Here is a 17,793-nt window from a genome sequence, read left to right as displayed (position 1 = left end):
AATTCAATAATTGATTGTTTTAGTGAGGGAAGACGGATGGTTAAAAATGAAATTTGTTTTGTTGTCCAGTGAAAGAAACCTGGGGAAGATTGATTGATTAATTGTTTGTTGTTTAACATCCCTCTCGTGAATTTTTCACTCATATGGAGACGCCACCACTTCCCGGTGGTGAACTTCAATTTTGCCCTATACTCGGCACTCAGGGCCATTGAGCAGTGAGGGATCTTTTTCGTGCCAGCACCTACATGTACTGCGGCACGGGACCTCGGTTTATACGGTCTCGTTCGAAGGACCGGTCTTCACATCCAAAAGTGGGATTCGAACCCGCGACAAAAGGATTAACTCCTTCGCCACTCTAGAGTAGACGCTCTAACCACTACACAACACCTTGGAAAGAGATGTGTCCTTAGTTGAGCAATTTATGAAAGATCACCAATTAGTTATGACGTTATGACTTAAAATATAGTTGAACATCCTAACAATAATAATTATAAGTATTAAATCCCTGAATTATCGTGAAATATATCAGATATGATTCAAGTACTAGTATATATCTCTATTAAATAAATGACGTTCCTAAGTCAGAGGACTCGGTCTATGATTGTCACAATGTTCTTTCTGGGAAAAGATATCCTTATTCATCCATCCTTTTCAAAACATTAGGTTACTTCTTACAAATAACTGTTCTTGTTATATAAAATAACTCGAATGGTAAGAAATATGACTCTGAAATGTTTTATCTTTTGTGAACAGAATGCTATGGAGCATGTCACGTGAGTGTCCGAACCACGTGATTTGCGTATGGGCAGAACGGTGACAGATGTGCATTAAATTTAGAGAGTATTACTTTAACACTGAAAACTTACTTTAATTGTTTTATGGAAGCTATTCAATTAGTTCGCGAACTTTTTGATCATTACTCGTATATATATAAATTTAAATTTTTCTAGGGATGAGTACATTACCTAGTATTAATTATATTTTTTTTCTATTTTTATCATGACTGGCCCCCATTTATTTAATTTTATAGATGGGTTCTGGCTCGGTGGAAGTGACATTATTTTAGAGGGGGAATGGATGTGGATGACAAGTAAGTAAAGAAAAACGAAATTAATATATAAAGAAAAACGAAATTATTAAATAAAGAAAAACTAAATAAATAGATAAAGAAAAACGAAATTATTAAATAAAGAAAAACGAAATTATTAAATAAAGAAATACGAAATTAATATATAAAGAAAAACTAAATTATTAAATAAAGAAAAACGAAATTATTAAAAGTAGAAAACTTAAACTAAGAGACGGAATTCATAGATGTGCATGGTAAATTAATTCTGAACCCATAAATCATTAGCGCAAGCGTCTGATAGACATGATTTTGTTTTGACAATAAACAAGTGTGATGTTTGCTTTTACGCTCACCTATTCCCATTACAATACATGGATGGGAAGAGAATTTAACCTTTGGTATCTAATATGCTTAGATTTATTTTTTTTTTATCTTACATTAACATGATTACTGTGAACTTTAACGAGTCTGATAATTTGGCCAGTAAATCGGTGAGATGTTGACGTTAACAGCTTTAATACTTAACCCCTTCACTTCTGTACCGGTCAAATTGACCGGTGGCGCGTTAAAACACGACTTCGCGAAAATAAGATCTCCGTATCTATTTAATGGTAGCATGAAGGTATATAAACTATATATCATCTTTTTGGAAATTTTCTCTACTTTTAAAATATCTAAAAAGATTATGTCTTGATTGCCGGTATTTAATCGATTTTACGTTGTAAAGACAAACGTGACTTTTTGAAAATGGCGTAATTTTCCAAAGCGATTGCCGATTTTCCAGACGATTGACAATTTTTTCCTGTTTAACTTTATGAAGAAAGCATGGTATATTCTTAAAGCATATTTTCTCTACTTTTAAAATATGTAAAAATTATTGTTATTACTTAAAGGTTTATTTTAAAAACAAGAATTTTCTTGCACTAATGTGTTTTTTCTCGGTTTTATTCGTAATGTTTAAACAAAGCTCAGTTTTACGTTTATTTCTGTGTTGAAATAGGGAAAACAAAATAAAGCTGGTAAAAGTGGAGAAAATTTCCTTTCCAACAAGCCCTTACAGACCTTCTTACGCTCGGTATTTTCTTAATTGCGATAATTTGAATTTGTGACCTTCGCATAGTTTTTATGGAAAAATCGGTCAATATTTACCATGTAACGTCAAGGTCGATATTGTTGCGTCTTACTCGAAACAACAAATTCTTTTATAAGACTTTTTTGACCATTTAAATATATATTTTTTACTGAAATAAATGCATAATACAAAAATACATTTAAAAAAACAAATATTTACTATCGTTCTGCCTTTTGTGTGATCGAAATGAAATGTCAATTTATTCATCCACATGTAATGATGAAAATTTCATGTAGTGATGTACAATGTTGAGAAAAATTGTAGATTCCCTAAACGTCGATCTTTACTTAAAAAAAATCAGATTTTAATATAGTTGTATCTTGTTATATTGTATACTTAATTTGCAAATTAATTAGATCTATATTAGCACGAAATTTAACAAAACAAGAATTCGCATTTATAAATAAATACGACTCATCTATCACTGTATGAGTTGATACGAATTGAAATAACCACGTGTTTCCGCTATGGTGGCAGTAAACAAACAACATGATGGTGAAATCTGAACGTCAGTTTTCATGATTATTTCACGACGAAGATCATCACATCAATGAATCAAATAATACGGACATCCTTTGGTATTAGCAGGTGAGAATACGTGTATATTGACTGAATAGTTTAAGTTTAAAACGCAATTAGTTCACGTTCAAAAGAAAACTAAATGTAGACATGTACATGCACTAGATCTTCATATTTCAGTGTGCGTATTTCGTATTGTTCAGCCAATTTTGTGTTGCTTTTGAACTTTGATGCTTTTGACAAACACTCATAAGTTCAAAGTAAAATCAAAGTTGCCATTATATTAAAATGTAAATTTATTTAATTTTTGTTTATACACAACTGTCTTTGTTATGTACTGTGTGAACAGAGCTGTACCTATTTACGTAATCTGTTAGCATGTGCTTGAGCTGTTTATAAACTAAACCACGTGATCGTCTTAACCAATCAAAATCCTAGAAAGGGACGCTAACTTAGTCAATGTTTTGTAATTGAAGTAGCCAGAATCTGTATCTTGATCGTTTTGTTATTACTTGAACTTTAACCTATTATTTACTTGTACTTTCGTTTTCAAAGTTTGACATGTGACTTTTATATGTCGCTGGATTATACTTTTGGACATTTTGTGATCTATTTTGTGATTTAGACTGTGATAAATTTGTGAAATGCCTCCGATCAGAAATCGCAATCGGCCTAATCGGCAGGATTATGATGAATCCTTACCAGAGAATTGGACGGTAAATAAACTTCGGCAGGAATTGAACTTGAAAGGTATAACACCGCCACAAAATACCAGGCGCAGTGTTTTAGTGTCCCTATACAAACAAGCGACAAATGAAGAATCGGGACATTTGACAGACTCGATAAGAAGTCACGTGACACCTTCACCTAGCGGACCCTCACATAATGGACCCTCACCAAGCCAAGACGTGAGAACTGAACTATTGGGCGTGGTAAGAGATTTAACAACAACAGTCCAGAGTCTCCAGAGCAGCATGATTTCTCTAACAGAAAGGGTTAATAACATGTCGAGACCACAACCAACGATACCCGCTGCCGCTGGAAGCGCTGAACAATTACGCCAGACTGGGGTTCAAAACACTATGGCACGAGTTGACGTGGTAAGCGGAACTCCTCGGGAGCCTACAGAGACGGAAAACTACACTCTGTCAACAGCGTGGGCCGACCAAAATTCTACCAAAACAGTGGGAGTCAAGACTACATACGGATATTCTGCGGAATCGTTACCCTATGTAGAAACAATTTCACCAAATCTAAGGAAACAAATTGTTGAAGGTAAGGATGTCAACCTTGCTACCATTCTGATTCCCTACTACACCGGGCCAGAAATTGACAAAGACAAATCTGACAAGGATAAGAAAGACCCCAGGTTGAATAAGACCTTAACTATCACTGAATTCATTCAGGCTTTTGGCATTTATAAAAGCACTATGTGTGAGGCTTTCCCGAGACGGAGAAAAGAATTAGATTTATACGAGCGGGATATAATTGACATGGCCACACGGTATGGTGGTACAGCATTTTATGAGTACCACAGACAGTTCAGCGCTAGGGCGGCGGCTTACCTTAAATACCAAAACATCCCTATTGACTGGTCGGTACGAAACAATACATTATTCTGTAATATCTTTGCAAATGAAAAGCCTGTCACTTGCACACTTTGCAACAGTGTTAGTCACACTGCTCCTTTCTGCCACAAAAACGTCGAGACGGGGGTCAAGCCTTACCACCTCTCACAGCCTTACCGTCCATATTCTAACACGAACGTTAATGATAGCTATGGAAGAACTAGGCATTACAAAGATGGTTTAGAAATTTGTAATAATTACAATGACATGGGGTGCAATCGCAAAAGATGCAACAACTTGCATGCGTGTAAAACTTGCAAACAAACTGGGCATCCACAATCTATTTGCAGTTCAAAAAACGATGTAACCCCCCGGGGGAAAGGGTCACCGAATCGGGGGAACCAGTGATTAGTACAACAGTTTCAACGCCAGTTAACATAGAACTTTTAGAGAAACTCCTTCTTAACCATCCAGATAAACATACTGTGGAATATTTAGTGAATGGCTTGAAATATGGGTTTGACACAGGATTTAAATCATTACCCACAGAAACCTATGAATGTAAAAATTTGTTATCTTCAAGAAAACAACCTGACATTACTTCCCAACTAATCCAAACAGAGCTAGACAAGGGTTTTATTTCGGGTCCATACTTGTCTATGCCTTTTGACTTATATAGAGTGAACCCGATAGGAGTTGCTGAAGGGAAATATTCGAAAAAGAAAAGACTTATCGTTGATTTATCGGCTCCACATAATGAAAATCAACATGCTAGTCTTAACTCTCTAATTGACAAAACAGAATTTTCCTTGTCATATGTGACTATTGATAACGCCATAGACTTAATTAAAAAACTCGGAAAAAACAGTTGGATGTGTAAAGTAGACATTTCAGATGCATTTAAACTTATACCAATACACCCTACCCTTTGGCCATTTCATGGGATAAAATGGGATAATCAATATTACTACTTTACAAGACTGGTGTTTGGTTCAAGAAGTAGTCCAAAGATTTTTGACACACTTTCTACAACTCTGTGTTGGATTGCACAAAATAACTATGGCATTACCAATATCTTACATCTCCTTGATGACTTCCTGACAGTAGACCCCCCAGACTTTCCAGCAGACATTACCATGGAAACGTTAACAACCATGTTTCAAAAGTTGGGCATACCTCTAGCTGTTCACAAAAGTGTGGGCCCTTCACAGTGCTTAGAATATTTAGGTATAGTGCTGGACAGTAGTAAGATGGAAGCAAGACTTCCACCTGACAAACTACAGAGAATACTTGAGACGTTAGATTCATTTTTGGACAAGAAGACTTGCACTAAACGACAACTACTCAGTCTATTGGGTCACCTAAATTTTGCGTGTCGTGTTGTACGTCCAGGCCGTTCATTTGTGTCATATTTAATATCATTGTCCACAACAGTTTCAGAACTTCATCATCATGTGACGATTACTTCTGAGTGTAGATTAGACATTAGAATGTGGTACAAATTTTTATCTTCATGGAATGGTGTAGCTTTCTTCCTTGAAGACAATATTACTATAGCAGCAGATATGCACTTGTATACAGATGCGACCGATACTGCATTTGGGGGTTATTACTTAGGGAAATGGTTCCAGGATATCTTCCCAACAGACATGTTTAGCAATGGAGAAAAACCCTCTATGGCCTATTATGAACTCTATCCTATTGTAATGGCATGTGTCTTATGGGGTCAGCAATGGTCAAGGAAAAGAATTCTTTTCCACTGCGATAATTTAGCTACAGTTGAAATTATAAACAAAGGACGTTCAAAAATAAAGTCAATCATGAGATTAATGAGAAAACTAACTTTCACTGCAGCAAATTACAATTTCACTGTACATGCTAGGCATATTCCAGGGAAACTTAATACTGTAGCCGATGCCATTTCTCGTTTCCAGATGGACAAATTTCGGAAGCTAGCACCAGAAGCAGACAAACAAGCTACAGCCTGTCTTCCTTACCAGGAGATCACAATGTAAAAGATATAGAGACTCTATGGAATGCAGCTATTAGTCCACAGACTGCGAGAGCATATTCAACTGGTGCGGCCACTTCTGCTGCTGAAGCTGGTATTCAGGACCATCTCATACAGACTCTAGGGCGTTGGTCTTCAAATTGTTATGTTCGATACATAAGAACTGATGAAAAAGTGCTTAAAGAAGCACAGGAAAAAATGTGTAATGGTAAATAATGTTAGTGTGTACAATGTTTTTACCAGTTCATTTGTGTTCTTATACCTATGTCATTGTATCACTTAGTTATAGTTTTTATCTGTTTAAAATTGGCATTTATTTTCTTTGGGGGCTCTCACTCATTAACCAAGGTTAAATCGTTCAATTTGGACATTAAAATTCCCATATTTGGAATTTTTTCATCCCCCAATTTCAAATAACGCTACTTAATTATCGACTCGTAATTAGTAAGAAATTTAAATTTGTGTATTCAACACTCCTAAGGCCTGCTGTGCTCTTACCAGGCTGTATACATCAAATGAAACTTACATAACTTACCTGCCGGGCTCCCCCCAGGTACTTTATACATTAAATCATTATCAACCTGCTGGGCTCCCCCCAGGTTTTTAATGGAGTACTAAATGAAACTTACATAACGTAACCTGCTGGGCTCTCCCCAGGTACTATATACTTGAAATTATCATCAACCTGCTGGGCTCCCCCCAGGTTGAATAGAGTATACCCATTATTTTATTGAGTATCTATGATTGCCTGCTGGGCTCCCCCCAGGTATCAAGCCCGGAACCTGCTGGGCTCCCCCCAGGTTCTGGGGTAACAATCAATAACCTGCTGGGCTCCCCCCAGGTTATTTAATATGCTGTTAAGATTAAGAGAGAGCAGCCCCCAAGATGCCAAAAAAATTTGTACATTTTTGTATATTTTTAATTTGTTATTTTGCTGTTTTGTAATGTAAATATGCTGTGTATGTAGTGTTAAAATGTATATATTTATTGGTTCAACTTAATAAATCTGAACCTTATCAGGGTGTCATGTTGTGTATAAAATGTAAATTTATTTAATTTTTGTTTATACACAACTGTCTTTGTTATGTACTGTGTGAACAGAGCTGTACCTATTTACGTAATCTGTTAGCATGTGCTTGAGCTGTTTATAAACTAAACCACGTGATCGTCTTAACCAATCAAAATCCTAGAAAGGGACGCTAACTTAGTCAATGTTTTGTAATTGAAGTAGCCAGAATCTGTATCTTGATCGTTTTGTTATCCCACCCACCACCCCTTCATCTCCTATTGTTTATGTGCCAAGTTAATATCTTCATGATGATGATACAGTATGTTCATATATATTTACATGCCTAATGTTCATTAACTGTAATCTTATATGTATTGCCAACTTATTTTAAAGGGGCTGCTCCTTTATTTTGACATTAAAATTCCCATATTTGGAATTTTTTCATCCCCCAATTTCAAATAACGCTACTTAATTATCGACTCGTAATTAGTAAGAAATTTAAATTTGTGTATTCAACACTCCTAAGGCCTGCTGTGCTCTTACCAGGCTGTATACATCAAATGAAACTTACATAACTTACCTGCCGGGCTCCCCCCAGGTACTTTATACATTAAATCATTATCAACCTGCTGGGCTCCCCCCAGGTTTTTAATGGAGTACTAAATGAAACTTACATAACGTAACCTGCTGGGCTCTCCCCAGGTACTATATACTTGAAATTATCATCAACCTGCTGGGCTCCCCCCAGGTTGAATAGAGTATACCCATTATTTTATTGAGTATCTATGATTGCCTGCTGGGCTCCCCCCAGGTATCAAGCCCGGAACCTGCTGGGCTCCCCCCAGGTTCTGGGGTAACAATCAATAACCTGCTGGGCTCCCCCCAGGTTATTTAATATGCTGTTAAGATTAAGAGAGAGCAGCCCCCAAGATGCCAAAAAAATTTGTACATTTTTGTATATTTTTAATTTGTTATTTTGCTGTTTTGTAATGTAAATATGCTGTGTATGTAGTGTTAAAATGTATATATTTATTGGTTCAACTTAATAAATCTGAACCTTATCAGGGTGTCATGTTGTATATAAATAGATAGTTGTTTTCAGTATGTGTGTACCAGTGTGTACATATACCACTTTCACTTTGAATTTTTAGGGTGCTGGCAACATATGCAACAATACTTTCATCTGTGAATACCCACTTGCTAAGCCCACCATGATCTACGAATGCCAATTAATATGTAAGGACACCAATGAACAGGTAAATTTTTGTTTTGTTGTTGAAAATTTCTGTATTTCTAAAATTTCAAAAAATAAAGTCAAATTTCATTTGTGTCATTCTCATGATAAATCATTCATACGAGTTTATAAACATTTGATTTATATTTTGAAAAATAAGTGTTTGAAACACATAATACTTATGATGCTTGATTATTCATACAAACACATTATTTAAACACGTAATATCTATTTGAATGAATGCCGAGATATGAAACAAGCTGTTTTTATAGACTGCTGTTGTATTTCCAATCTGCATAAAGTTTGTGGTTAGAATTTCCATTTTCTCATTTTTTCAGACACTTTCCAATTATCGTACATCATATATATGGGTGGTCAAACTCACTGGATGGTTTATCAACACTCCCATGCTCACGAACAGCCTTGCCCCAGGAATTTTGCCCTGAAGTAACATTGCAGTCTGTTGTCTCCCTTCTTTTTACAACCCTGGCAGCCATGCAGGTATGCAATCTATGAAAGCCATGAAGGGACATAGAATTTTTAAAAATTTATAAAAGTAAACCGAGTTCTCGATTTACACAATCCATTCTCTCGGATTGACAATCTGTTATAACAAATTGCCAATTCATATTCTCACAGATTATCTTCCCTCAAATTACACAATCCATTATCTCAGATTGTATAATTCATTGACATGTTCCCTCGGAATGTAAACCCTTCCCATGATTTCATTAAAATTATTTATCTGTACATATCGGATATGGTAATACATGTTTAAAGAATAGAATATTGTAGTATTTTACATCCAACCTTTTATTACATATTACCATATTACCAAAATGAGAAAAATAAATGAACATTTTCAAATCCATATGCTAGTACTGATATTTGTACAACAAAAAATCTTAGAGGTTTTTGGTTACGTGTATATTAAGATAATTGAAAGTCCGATATAGTAAAGTGAATATGGGTCCTGTGTAATCATAATATTTCTAAAATAAATATACGTTGAATTAGTTATGAAAGAGGTTGGAAATGACCGGTTGCTGAAACAAAATAAAAAGAAGTGAACGCACTAATTGATTAAAATAGTTGGATGTATCTGTACATATATATATGTAATAAAATTCAAGAGCACAGATTGCCAAAATCATAGGACTGACGTTGTAACAAATCGAGATCTCGAATTATTAATCTGTGAAAACAAATTAGCAGTATGTAATTCGAGATCTCAAATTATGAATCAAGGGGGCGAAGTAGTAATCTGTAAGATCAGATTGTGTAATTCGAGATCTCGAATTATAAATCGAGGGAATGATTTAGTATCCGTGGAATTGGATTGTCTAATTTGAGATTTCATTTTCTACTTTTTTGAAAAATTGCTGTGTCCCTTCATGGTTTTCGTAGCAATCTAATTAAAATTAGATCTTCCATCCACTGCCAGATTTTTTTTACATATTGCGATAGCGTAAACAGAGGTCTGGCTTTAGCAGATTGCCATATATGCTATTTGTTTTAGTTCAGTAATTTTACCATAATGGTTTACTACAAGGTTGTTGAATTATCAGTCCTGATACATTGACTTAACAATATCATTTAACTACTTGAATCACACAATAGATGCAATCTTAATTTTAAAAGGAAAATCAAATAAATGTAGTAATTTTAGCATTCTTAATTTTATTTATAAATGTAAATTCATATACACAATGGCATGTATCTGTTTCAAAATATTTAAATCTTTTACAGGATAGAAGCTGATCACTTGAACTTGAAAGCAAATTATAATGTCTTGGACAAGTCAAAGAATTTCCTCCAGTCTTACAGAGAAGTAACAGTTGATAAGAGAATGGTGGACACAAAGTAAAAGTGCTCTTCAACATTTTGTTGAAGATTTCAGTCTGATTTGGAATTCATCTTGCAATATATCTGGATTTGTATATTTGGATAAAAGCATCAAATTTTCAACTTATTGACTAAGCAGTTTTGGGCTAAATATTGCCAATGCTATTTATTATTATTATTTCCCTCCAAGATAACATGTCAAGTCTTTATTGTACCCCTTAAGCTCAGTTATACCAGAAAAATCTTGTAATGAAATCATTTAGTTTTTTTTTTTCTTGTTAGATTAAATCCATGAAAATAAAGATTATTTTTAATGGCATCAAGAGAATGGATTTCTTGTTTAACAAAAAGATTGTATACATGTTTTGCTAGGGGTTTGTAAGAAGCAGACCAGAATTCTTTGCTTGCAAATTTTGTCGTTCGCCATTTTTATTACGTCAACTATTAGATGATTTATCCATGTATGAAGCATTTCAAAATTGATATTTACTTACAGTTTAAAGCAGAATTCTGTACTGATATGACCTTGACCCCCTGAAGAACAAGAGTGTCAAGGTCAATTTTTTTAATACAAAAATGTTCTTTCATCTTTATGGCCCATATATATCTTACAAACAATATCATGAAATATACAAAAAGTGTCTAGAATGTGTCCAGAATGTGAAATAACAAACATGTATATAGCCAAAACCTTTAAAATGTTGTTGCTTAGCAACCACTAAAAGGTCATTAAACAGATATTTGAACTAAAATGATGCATGGATATTGCAGTTCTGATCCCTTTTTGAGAGTATATTCAGAATTTTCCATTTCAGCATCCATTGTGTAAAATTATGTCAAAAATATTGAAAAGTGTTGAAAAAAGTTGATGAAATTGTTGCACTTATTTGACCTTTGACCTCCTAAAAATAGATCTAATGAGGTCAAACTTTAACACAATTTATCTACTGTATGTCCCTTGTAATTTTATGACCTCACATCTAACTGTAATATGTGCTTGGATACATAAATGTATCTAGATTGAGTAAAATATGAAAATTTCTGCCCGAAAATTAAAGAATTCTGCGTTGCTTAGCAACCCCTTTTAAGTAGTTATATGCAGAATTGAAAAAAAAGTTTATGTGTTTTGTGTACTACAGTATAATGCTCTTTTGTGGGTATATCCCAAATTTCCTATTTCAACATACATAATACTTAATATTTAGCTTGAAGATTAAAAAGTATCAAAAAATTCCATAAAATTTTGCACTTAATTGACCTTTGACCTCAATTTTTACTAATAAGGTCAGTGGTTGAGCATCTAAATAGTCATAAAATATCATCTCTATGTAATCCCCTTCAAAATGAAATAAAGCAAAACACTTCTGATCATTATCTCTTGGTCTTTATCAAAGCATACTGAGAAGTGATGAACGCAGGCTACTATAGTACTTGTTCTCACATATTATAAATGTCAAACTCTCAATCTGGACTATTTATTTCAGTGGTACTGACTACTATATATATAGTACTTGTTCTCATATATTCTAAATGACAAACTCTCAATCTGTGTATTTATAAGTAGCTGATATTTGTGAAGAAACAATGCACACACTTGCACACACTTGCACATAGCAAATCCTACAAATTAAGTAATCAAATCATTTTTCTAATTTATAGTTTCAACAATGTAAGATTTATGGGTATAATACAGATAGGACGCTGTGTTAAGTTGGGGGGGGGGGGATTCACTAATTCGATACATAAGACTATGAACTTCTTGCGGTTCATGAGCTCTATTGGAATGTCATTATTTTTATGCAAAACAGAAACAGTCATCCTCGTTACGTCTAGGCTTATAGGCTCCAACAATGATGTTGATGGGATAGTTTAACAAAACTGAACAATTTATGAATCTTTTAAAGAAATGCAAATTTTTCACTGTGTACATATATTTTTTTTGTACGTTTGTAAATTTGATATTTATTTTTCTTTTTAATTTTCCATTTCCCTCACACGTTTGTAATGTCGAAATAATATAAGGTGTAAAGAGTTACTAGGTGATGCTTTATAACACGTGCACTTTATGGGATGGTTCATGGGTTCAGTCCTACCATGTACATCTATAAATTCCGTATTTTAGTGTCAGTTTTTACACTTTTAATAATTTCGTTTTTCTTTATTTAATAATTTCATTTTTCTTTAAATATTAATTTCGTTTTTCTTTATTTAATAATTTCGTTTGCACTATTGGGCTTCCGTACTATAGAATATTATAGAACTTTCTCACACAAGAATTTCTCTCCATTTCCTGTGTTTATCTGGCGTAGATCTGAGTCACAGTCCCACATCAAATCGCCATCATTAGAAGAGATTTGGAAGTCTGTTAAATTAAGATTGACAGAATCAAACACGGCGTTTCCATTAATCCACCTCCATTCTCCAGCTTCAGTGTTCCACTGACCTCCTATTCTGTATTTATTGTTGTTCATGTAACCATTGGAAAACTCTGCAAGGCAGTAAAAGTACGAAAATATTCAGTTTATAACAATTATAATTATCATACGAAAGAAACGTCAATAAACTAATCCTTTGATTTTCTTACATGTAATTGTAAATATATTAGTATATATATTTCAATTAAATTTTGGTCTATTTTCAAATAATTTTGTTTTTAATGCAATAATATCATGAATATGTGCTTTATGTAAAACGACAGGATAATTAATTAAGTTTTGTCTTTTCACAAATATAAGGTCTTTTTAAGTTGGGTAAAAATAGGATTTAAAATGAACGTCATTATTTGTCTCGATTGACGCCAAGACATTATCAATATATAAACAAAATTATATGAAAACATTGATCACAGCTAGTGCTCGTCCTCAGTATACAGCCAGATATATTTAAAGCCTTTGTCAATATTAAATTATAAATTCTGAAATATTATGACCCTCTTCTTTGTTTCCTTCTTGTTAAAACTTAAATGACATCATACATGGTCTGTTTATAGATAGTTTTGAAAACGTGCTTCGAGCAAAAAAATAAAGATTCGATAAATCGAAAGCCCGGCCAGAATTGTGATTAAATGAATAATAATTTGCCAAGCATCTTCTAAGTAAACTCAGAATAATTGATAATTAATCAATGCATTTCTTGGGTAATACAAAGGGCCTCATCCATGAAACAATTAATTTTGTTTTCTTTTTTTAAAGTAATATCGGATGCAATATGAAACAAATGACGAACTTCAGTGTAACTTTCTAATGATTAAACCTATACAAAACATGGGACTAATTATGAATTCATGGTCGTTAAATCACCGAGGAATCTCATTTTTTGGTAAACATACCTGAATTTAAAAACATTATATGGTCCATAGTTCGAGGAATGGCCAATCGACATCCCAGAGTCTCACAATAGGCCTGTGCGTCTGCAAACTTCTTTCCGCTGTCCACACTTATGTAGCAAAAATTCAGTTGACTTGAGTAACGAAAAGTCAAGGGACAGCGAGGCACTAAATGTAAGGATTGAATTTTATATTAGATATTAAATTATTCCATGGTACTTGCATAAATATAGCCTGAAAATTGAATATAGAATTTTACATGCAATATAAATTTCAAATATTTTAAAATTAATAGATTCTTGCTTTAAAAATAAATCGGGTCCAAAATTGAGTGCCTTCTATGAAACATTGAACTTATCAATTATTAAAATCGATATTAAGTTAGTATGAAAATTTTAATTAATAAAAAATGATTCAGGAAAAAACAAAGTATGCATGAAGTATGTCATATTAATTATAAGCAAGCGTAATAAGCACATGAAGTTCTCAAGGACAAGAAAATCCATTTTTTTTTCAACAGGTATTGTGTAGAAAAAATTCACCTGAGCAGTAATCAATTTCTGAAGACAGCTTCACACAGACTCCTCTTGTACAAGACACATTGCACGAGGAAAAGACCTGACCAAAAAAGATACCGAAACTTCAATTGATTATCAATAAATTACAACACTTGTATCCCTACGCTTTATTTATTTTTATTTACAGCTGATAACATGTCATTGCTAAATATGATTATCAATAAACACTTTTATCATAAGAAGGAAAAACCGAACAATATTCAATCTCAAAGTCCATAAAACAATACAAAATAGGAGCAGAGCACACACGGACCTCCAAAACATTAGAGGTGGAATCAGGTGCCATGGAGAAGTGAGCATCCCTTGCCGACCGGTAACACCCGCCGTGTGCTCCTTGTCAAGATAAAAAAAAATCCGTCATCAATTCGGTGTATAAATAATGGACTAACATTTGGTATGAAAAACGTCAGTCTGCATTTGACTCAATGATAAATTGTATTTGCTGACAAGGTCATTGTATCGACCATAGAACTTACGAAATAATGACTTTAAACGAGACTGTTGATATTCTTGTTTCATCAACTTGCTTGTCAATAATTTACCTCGTTTTAGATATTGTTCATACTTAGAGCATGCTCTTGCGTATCGAATCAATTGAGATATATATACTCCGTGTGCAGGTCTTATTCTTAGAAAAGAGATAATTTTGATATAGCAGTAAAGTCTTGCAAATAAGATCTGTGTACAACATATTATGATCTTTTTGTTCATGAAATGACATTACATTGAATTTAAAAAGAATTGTATGAAACAAAAAACAGTGTTTTATTTTTTCATCATCCTTTTTTGAAATACCTTGAAGGAAGTTATGGTTGAAATAATTATGAGGATATAACCAACAGAATTTAAGCTATAAAGGACATACAAACAATACAAATCAAGAACAGAGCTAATACGGACCTTTAAAATATCAGAGGTGGGATTAGGTGTCATGGAAAAGTGAGCATCCCCTCCGACCGTAGGTTTTTGAAGGTCTAAGAGGTCTAAGAGTAATTCCTTTGACAAAAACACAATAAAATACAAACAGAAACTAAACTAGCTTTAAACATGAATCTCAAAAATATCAAGAGTGGAAACAAATGCCATGTAGAATAAACCACCCTCAACGCTACGATGTTAGCCATTAAATTCAGTCTGGAAAAAGATTTCTGATAGAGATTTTTTTAATGTCGATATTTAAGTGAACCATCTCGAATAAACTTTCTTTATTACTTAACTAAGGGAAAACATTTAAGAAATGAATTTAATTTTTGAAGATTCATGAGGTTATGAACTACGACGCTTCACGCCGGCATATTTCATGAAGCGCGTTAGCGCTTCATGATAAATATGCCGGCGTGAAGCGTTGTAGTTCATATACCTCAAGAATCTTTAAAAAATTAAATTCATTTCTTATATTTACATTATTTTTCTGATGACTTGCCATAGATTTACGCCGTTCAACTGTCATTTTTAAAACAAAACAGTGTGCACTATATTTTTTTTGACGTCGAGCGGCATTATGACGTAACAATGGAGATATTCATGCTTATTGGTGATGCATACCTAATGTAGTTCATGAGAAAATATACTGCATTTTATTTTGTAAAGAAACATAGGGGAAATTTATTGGAAATGTAAATATTAAACTTTGATCTTTAAATTTTTGCTTAAAAAAATCTTGAACTGTACCCACTTAAGTTTGCTATCATTCATAACATTAGGGTAAATTTTATAATTAAATACTTACTTGTGTTCAAAAGCAATATTAACTGTGCTACAGTTTTAACCAAATCATCTAATAAAAGAAATTTAAACGTAAAGTATAAATTGAAAAATAAGAATACGTATAGTATGTATTAATTTCTAGTGCAATATGAGTCAACTTAAAATGATTACTAGTTACTATCAGACAAGCTCGTTTTTAAGATATAAGAAGTAAAATGCTATTATGTTCTGCTCTTGTACAATGTCACTTAGATTATGCCAGTTGTGCATGGTATGCAGGTTTATCAAAGATCCTTAAAAAGAAATTACATATATGGCAAAACAAAATGGTGAGATTTATACTTAATCTATCCTCTTTGCATACCATAAACTATAAAGTTCTTAGTACATTGAATTTGTTGAATGTAGAAGATCGGGTAAGACAACTCAGATTAAACCATGTTTATAATATACACCATGGCTATGCGCCATATTACTTATCAGAAAATTTTACTCTAAGATCAGATGTGTCTTCACGCAACACCAGAGCATCCACTAATGAAGATTTTTTTATACCCTATGTGAAAACATGTCAAACAGACACTTTTTATTAAAATGGCATAAAGGACTGGAATTTTTTACCAGCCTCTATTAAGTGTACAAAAGGAAAGAGTACTTTTAAGAAACAAGTAAAGAGTTTTATCTTACAAAAAGGCATTTTAGAACATGAAAGTGATATGTTTCAGTACTAGTTTATAAAATATATTTTATTGATAATGTCAGTGTTGTCATACTTAAACGTAATTTAGATGTGTATGCTAAAATTATTGTGCCAAAAGCATTATAGAGCTTTAATGATGGAATATTCATTACAATGTATTGTTATTTATTCTTAAAAGTTATTTAAGATAGGACCCCATCTCGTGCTTTAATGGGTTATCCTGGTATCTATCTAGTCATGTTAAATTATTTATAAAATCTTGATAACCAACTTCCATTTTTTATAAGATCATGTGTATGTGTATTTGTTTTATGTATGATGACATGATACCAAATAAATACTGTCATTTGTTCCATAGAGAAATGTGATTTAGAAACATAACAAAAATTTTATGCATTGTATTTCCACTAACTTATTCTAGATTCTATGATTTCTCACATGACTAATACCATACCGTTCTCTGAGATGCAATGTCTATGAACATAAAGCTGTCATCGTCCATGAGATCTGATAAATCTGTGGTGGAGTCCCCCAGAAGCTGGCACTGCAGACTGTCTCTGTGATAATTTACAGCCTTACATTGTCCCCTGTCTACACAATCTCTGACACATTGTCTCAGACCCCTCAACTTCCGTATGGATCGTATATCCCTCCCTAAACGTTTATTATAAGCAGTGATAGAAAATTCACCACAAAAGGTCATCTTTAGGGTAAAATACGAAGCAAATATTATATAAATGGAAAAAATCATGATCTTGTTTTCATTACAGGTTAAGGTAAAATGATGTTCGGTCGAGAATGTTCCTGATCAAATTTAGATGTTCATGAAGAAAATGGGTATGATTAATTAGAAACATCAATTATTATAATCAGTTCCTCTGCAGTCGGGTACACTTTGTATTGATAGAGGTTATATCGATAAAAAAGAAAAGGTTTTCCCAAGCACATCCTCTTTCAACAAATATTCATCCTTATTGTTAATTGTTTTGCAAGTTAAAACTTCGACATTATCTAATCAATTATTTAAGATATGAATAAAAAGTTTAGTTTTTGGATAAACATGCGCATAATGAAAAAAAAAACGGAAAATGATTAG

General features: G+C 33.2%; 2 protein-coding genes and 1 long non-coding RNA gene across 3 annotated transcripts; 2 read left to right on the top strand and 1 right to left on the bottom strand.

Annotated features, from left to right (window-relative positions):
• The first annotated feature begins 3,337 nt into the window (after positions 1 to 3,337).
• Positions 3,338 to 7,655, top strand: LOC134258986 (uncharacterized). Its single transcript, XM_062741578.1, has 2 exons — positions 3,338 to 3,995; positions 6,223 to 7,655. The coding sequence occupies exons 1-2, from the start codon at positions 3,365 to 3,367 to the stop codon at positions 6,513 to 6,515; spliced, it is 924 nt and encodes a 307-aa protein (XP_062597562.1). The 5' UTR covers positions 3,338 to 3,364; the 3' UTR covers positions 6,516 to 7,655.
• Positions 7,656 to 8,402: 747 nt separating this feature from the next.
• LOC134258985 (uncharacterized) lies at positions 8,403 to 11,216 on the top strand. The gene is made up of 3 exons (XR_009990254.1): positions 8,403 to 8,564; positions 8,881 to 9,043; positions 10,292 to 11,216. It is a non-coding gene; the product is annotated as an uncharacterized LOC134258985 (long non-coding RNA).
• A 1,423-nt stretch (positions 11,217 to 12,639) lies between these two features.
• Positions 12,640 to 17,408, bottom strand: LOC134258984 (uncharacterized). The gene is made up of 4 exons (XM_062741577.1): positions 17,152 to 17,408; positions 14,255 to 14,330; positions 13,716 to 13,880; positions 12,640 to 12,875 (listed from the first exon to the last, which is right to left on the bottom strand). The coding sequence occupies exons 1-4, from the start codon at positions 17,398 to 17,400 to the stop codon at positions 12,640 to 12,642; spliced, it is 726 nt and encodes a 241-aa protein (XP_062597561.1). The 5' UTR covers positions 17,401 to 17,408.
• Positions 17,409 to 17,793: the final 385 nt, after the last annotated feature.

The sequence above is a fragment of the Saccostrea cucullata genome, unplaced genomic scaffold (genome assembly GCF_032062105.1).
Source record: "Saccostrea cucullata isolate Sc308-1 unplaced genomic scaffold, CSIRO_AGI_Scuc_v1 ctg13178, whole genome shotgun sequence".
NCBI classification, from domain to species: Eukaryota; Metazoa; Mollusca; class Bivalvia; order Ostreida; family Ostreidae; genus Saccostrea; species Saccostrea cuccullata.
The sequence above is the reverse complement of the archived record's forward strand: the minus strand, read 5'-3'. Positions and strand labels throughout refer to the sequence as shown.